This window comes from Phaethon lepturus, unplaced genomic scaffold (assembly GCF_000687285.1).
Source record: "Phaethon lepturus isolate BGI_N335 unplaced genomic scaffold, ASM68728v1 scaffold39788, whole genome shotgun sequence".
NCBI lineage: Eukaryota > Metazoa > Chordata > Aves > Phaethontiformes > Phaethontidae > Phaethon > Phaethon lepturus.
Window position 1 is genome coordinate 1 of NW_010559018.1, and position 5,833 is coordinate 5,833.

General features: G+C 56.6%; 1 protein-coding gene across 1 annotated transcript; it reads right to left on the reverse strand.

Annotated features, from left to right (window-relative positions):
* Nucleotides 1–1,742: 1,742 nt before the first annotated feature.
* On the reverse strand, nucleotides 1,743–4,781 carry LOC104615454 (tripartite motif-containing protein 15-like; the record flags this gene model as incomplete). Its single annotated transcript, XM_010293241.1, has 5 exons — nucleotides 1,743–2,254; nucleotides 3,413–3,445; nucleotides 3,765–3,880; nucleotides 4,204–4,226; nucleotides 4,551–4,781. Coding segments are annotated over 5 exons (915 nt in total), but the record flags the coding sequence as incomplete, so codon positions are not given.
* Nucleotides 4,782–5,833: the final 1,052 nt, after the last annotated feature.

The following is a 5,833-nucleotide window of genomic DNA, read 5'->3' on the forward strand; positions in this document are numbered from 1 at the left end:
AAGCCAGCCAATATGGTGCCTCAAGTAGCATGGACGAGTGCCAAAGGGGAACTACATTTCCCAGCATGCAACGCCGAGCAGGGCAGCGTTTCACGCGTTACATGCTGGGAAATGTAGTTCCCGCTTCACTGAGGCGCCCGCTTTGCCGCCACATCTCCGCCTGCCTCCACCTTCCCTGCGCCTGATGGGACCTGTTAAAACGGGGAAAGATGAGGAAAAAAGGGCATAAACTCATCAGGTAACTGGACCTCCGTGTGGCGAGGGACCCTTCCCACTTCATTCTCCTCAAACGAGATCTTTGTGAGAACAATAAACGAGCAGCATCACCAGGGAAACGGCGGCTGCTTTCATGAGGTGCTTAGTGAGCGACAGCATGAAAATATGAAGCTGGCGCCGAGACAGGGCTCATGAAGCGATGGCACTTGCGATACTGGAGTGGGAGAGCAGAGACCTGAATGCACCGTGTGCTTACATCAGCATGCGGGGTGCTGCAGAAAGCAGGCCCAACTGGGCTGCTCCAAATAACCTCTACAAGAGCTCGCTCGCGTCCTCTACCTGCAAGAGACTGTGATATTTACCCAGACACTGCTATTTGCCTTAAAAATGGACACATGCCCAGCTTCTCAGAGGACCTGTTGCCCCACCTTGCCTTCTCCCTGCCCTGTCCCCTGCCTGCAGTCACAGAGCAGGACAGAGGCAGCAATCATCATGCTGTGGAAAGGAGGGGACCCCTTGCGTGGGTCAGCCCTCAGGTCTGACAGGCTGTGGACACTGCAGGTGCAGGGGGAGCAGTCCCAGCTCCAGAACTCATGGACCCATTTTACAGGTGGAGAAACAGGGTGATACAGTGAGGCGCTCGGGACACGAAGCATGGCTCCAGGAGGTCAGGCATCTTCTTACGTAAGGGTTTGCAGATCTCTGCTGTCCAGCCGAGTCCCTGGTGGATGCACTCTGCCAGATATCCCTGTGGGCGTTTCAGAGATTGCTGTCTGCAGGGCTGGATCACACTGGGTCCAGTGTTCTCAGCATGACGCAGATGCATAAAAGCCTGGTCAGGAGATCCCACACCTTCAGGGGACAACCCACGTCCCTCTGCCTTGCCACCCATCAGATTCACACAATGCTCCTGGTTCCTGGATTAGACAACAACCACCCAGGATCTCACAGACCCCCATCACATGCCTGTCACTATTCCAGCCTGGAGAGGCTCAAGCTGTGCCCTCACTCCAGCTATCCAGTCCCCTCCCTGAACATTTTCCTTTCAAGCAACAGTTTTTACAGTTTTATATGAGCCATTACCACCACTATTAGCACCCCCCTGGCTCTACCCCGAGTTCCTGGGTCTGGGGTGGCTGTATCCCCATGCTGCCTACAACACAGCACACCACACCAAGCCAAAGCAAGCCATGTAGCGCTGCCAAAGACCAGCATGGGCAATCAAAGCATCTTCCCCGCTTCTCTCCTGCTTATTTGTGTGTTTCCTCAGTGCCTGCAGGGACAGGTGGGACACCCTCACTGTGAGATCTGGCCAGGATACCAGCATGCAGACACCCCCAGGCAGGGACAACACATCTTTAATGCTCCAAAGGACTTGGCAGGAGGAAATGCAGCAATGTGCAGAGGGGATCCAGCCCAGGCAGAGCTCCAGTGACTTTGCAATGCGATGCTGCATCATTCCCACACCTCTTGCCTGCTCAGCTAGCCAAGGGCACGGGCAGGGGACCGGGAGGCATCCATCCCTGTCAGGCACACAGCTGGATGTAGGTTTCTTGTGACCAGAGCCAAAAGTATGGGAAGATCTTCTCGGTGAAGGAGGCCTTAAACTGCAAGATCTGCATCATGTTCTCCGCATTGTAGAAGGTCACTTGGCCTGCTTCGTAGTCCAAGTGGACCCTGATTCGCCGGGGCTGTTCCTTCAGTGTCAGCAGGGCGGGGGGAATGTGGAGCGCTGTGTACTGGCGATCCCAGTCCAGGCGCAGGGCCCAGATCTTCCCCATGGCCATGCTCAGCGAGTCCTTCCTCCGCACGGACTCCGCGGCCACCCCCACGGCCCAGCTGTCCCCGTCCCCTACCTCCAGCTCCCAGTAATGCCTCCCAGCCGTGAACCCCTGGGAGCCCAGGACGCTGGGGCTGCCCATGAATCTCTTGGGGGTGTCGGGGAGGTTTTGCTGTCCATCTCCCAGCCGCACAGTTTTACGGTCCTTTGAGAGGATCAGGTATGGGCTTGCTGTCTCTGGGTCCAGCATCACCTTCACTAATGCACAATAGAGAGAAACATCAGCTCATGGCCCACTAAGGAGTGAACCAGCACCTCTGCCTCCTCTTCCGTGGGGCTGGGACATGTCCTATGAGCACAGCAGGTACTCGTTCCCCACCAGCGTACACACGCAGCACCTGCAGCCCCCTTGAGCAGCACGGGACACAGGGCCCTTGCTGCCCTCCCCACTGGGACCCATGGGCAAAGGAACAGTCCCTGAAGCAGGACTGAGCTAGGCAGCGTCCCCACACGCAGGGGACAGCTGTGATAGACTTTGCTAAACCTGCTTTGCTAATCCTGTGCCAGATATTGCTGGGTCTAAGTGTGATAGGGCTGCAGCCAGGCTGGGTGTGGGGCAGCAATATATCCCCAGCGTGGGAGGAAGCATTGCCTGCAAGGCAGCAGTGGTGCCAGGCCAGTCCCCGCTCCAGTGACAAGGGTGACAAGCACTCACCAAAGGGAAAACGAGCTCCTAACTTGGCTCTGCCAAATCTCACTGCAGAGCCAGAGCCACCCGTTCATGTGGGATGTTCTGCTGCCATCCCGTGGCCATCCCACAAGGCCACAGAGGTGTCCCACGCAGTGCCACCACCCCAGGCCCTCTGCTAAACCCACTACTCTCCAGCCTGGCTCACAGAGGGGACCACAGCATGGGGGAAACCGAGGCACACCCATCCAGCACGTCAGGTCCCTCTTCCCGAAAACTTAAGAGAGCAGAGACCGGCACAAACAGCTCCAGCCAGCCCCAAGCCCTGCGATGCTACCAGGATTGTGTGGACTCCAGGCACCTGCAAAGGCATTTCTGATCTGTGCCTAAAAGCCAGCTCAAAATGTGTACGGCTCCTTTACTTAACTAGTCACAGTCTTACACATCACAGCAAAAGACAATAAAGTCTCCAGAGACAGGGAAGCCGAGGGCTTCGCGCTGCCCTGGCCCTCGTTTTGTGTTAGAGGACAGTGTCACTGGGTGGTGCCTGGCATGGGGACAGACCTGGATTTTTACAGCAGGCGTAGTCAAAACAAAGGGACCCAGTTTTAGACAGACACTGGATTTAGATGTTGTGGTGTGAACACGTCTCTGCCCCAAAGACATACGGAAACTCATTCTGGAAAGCTTTTCTCCCTCATTTGTGCCCACCAGCTCCAGAAACTTACCCCTTTCTCTGTCGATCTCGCTCAGCAGGTTCACTAGGGAAGGAAAGGAAGACACATGAGTCTCTCTCCTCTCGTGGCATCTTTCCTGCTCCCCATCAGGACAGCAAGCCAGACGTGGAGCCTGCTCCCCAGCTCCCACTGCTCCAGGCTCCAGCAGAGCCCATCCAAGAGCCAGGTCCTGTCTGGAGCAGGCATGTTTTGCCCCCAAGCCCTGGGCAGAGGCACCAGGCAGTGAGGATCTCCCGCTGCAGCCAGGCCAAGGGGAAGCACAGCACGGCGACAGCAGCATGCCCGCGTGGGGCCCGGACACCGGCTACACAGCAAGGCATCACTCACCACTTCTTTGCTTTACCTTTGATTTTGGCCACTGCACCCACGACCAGCTGGCTCATCTCAGAGAGACTCCTAACAGTCCTCTGCAGCTCCGGGGAAACCGGCTCCGGGATCGGGGCCTTTGCCGCCTCACAGCTGAGGAGGAAACAACACAACACGGAGAGGAGCTCTGACCCCTGCGGTAAGCCAGCACCCAGGGCCAGGAGGGAAACGGGGGGAAAATCCCCTACAACAACAAGAACTCAAGGGAGCTGTGTCCCAGTTATGGGCATGGGAACCCTGTCTTTAACAGGGGTGCAACAACCTCTGGCTCCAGATAACATCACATTAAATCCCAAATACTCAGCAGGGCAAAGCCACCTCCCCGCAGCTGCTGCTGCACGGATGCCTACAGCGTTTCCAAACCTCTGCCCAAAAGAGCTGCGCCGGAGGAAAGCGATGCTGAGCCTGTTTCGTACCTGCTCAGGGTTTTGCCAACATCCTGGAAGAGAGAAAACACCAGGTCAGCTCTGGCCCTGCCGAGAAGGACCATGGTCCCCGGGGCAGAGTTACAGTCGCTCTCCTGCTGCATGAAGCAGGGTCACACCACTCTCCTGGGGACTCTCCAGTGACTTGCTCACCCAAATCTTTGCCTTCCCTCAGCTCACACTGCAGGCCCAGACTCACACCAGCCACACCACACCCCACGGTGTCACAGCCTGGCCGCAGGCACGCTGGCCAGCACCGTGTTGCCCTTCGCTCCCAGGCACTGGGCTGCACGGGCACTGAGATGCAGAGGGTGCCAGGGGGATGCTCCCAGCCTCACCATAAGGAATTCAACCATCGGCTGGTCACGCTTCTTCTCTATCTCCGCAATCAGAGTGTCCAGCAGTGATTTCCTCTCTGAAACACTGGAGACATATTTGCGGCGCTCCTTGGTGAGCTGCCCGTGTGCCCCGTCAAGCTGGGCCAGCAGGATGCCCTCCTGCTCCCGCAGGAACTTCTGCAGCTGCTCAAAGGCGTCCCGCAGCCTCTGCCGCTCCGAGGCCACCTTCCCCTGCAAGGCACCCGCACGGAGGCCCCTGAGCCATCCCATCCTCCGTCCGCCTCCACGTGGGCATGGGCACCCGGTGCTGCGAAGAGGGGGGCAAGGATCGTGGGGAAAAGCTGGAAGAGTGGAGTGGGAAGAGGGGTGGCATGTCTGGATGTTGATTGACCCAAGATGACAGGGGAGCCTGAATGAGAGCAGGATGGAAGCAGGATACATGGGATGGACAGAGGAGGAGAGAGAAAATAGCATTGTTACGGAAAAGAAGATAAATATACCTGAGGAAAGGGAAAGACAGGATGCTACCATGAAGATGGATGGGTAAGCAGGCAGGAGGGCACAGCATGCACACGGAGAGAGAACCACGTACCAGCAGGCCATCACTTTTCTTTTCTCCTTGGGGCTTAAATTCTTCTTTCTGTTTTTGTAGAAAAACCAGGTTGTTTTGGAGTGTCTCCTGGAGAGAGGGGGAAAAAAAAAAAGCTTATTTGGTGATTTTAGGGTTACATTAATGAGATGGTATCACCAAACAGCCCCTGTGGGGACAACAGTGCTCTGCAGGGTCACTTTTCACCTCAGCTCTGTGGAAGGGGAAGAGCTTGGAGACAGCATCCACCTCTCTCCAAGCACCCGTTACAGACAGGCTGGGGAGATCCCCGTGAGCAGCTGCTTTGGCCAGAAACATTTCTGGAATAGCTTCATGTGGAAAGCCTGAAGTTTGTGGTTAGTTGGGTTTTTTTGTGTGTGGTTTTTTTTTAATTAGGAAAAACAACTTTTGGTGTTGGAAGTGGGATTTGTGGCAAGAGGTTTGCAGTGACAGCAGCACTGTGTCTCAGACACACTCCATAAATCCACTGCAGTATTAAAAAAATCCAACCCTGGTGCTCCTCCAAGCCATGCCCTGCGGCAGAGCCAGCTGCTGGGGGGGGGACCCCCAGCCCACATGTGGGGGGCAGAGACCGTGTCCCCTGTAGCTGCAGCCCCAGCCCCAGCCCTGGCTGGGGACGTATGGGGCTCTGGGGGTGAGCAACGAGAGGCACCTGTGCTCCTGGAGGGGCTGG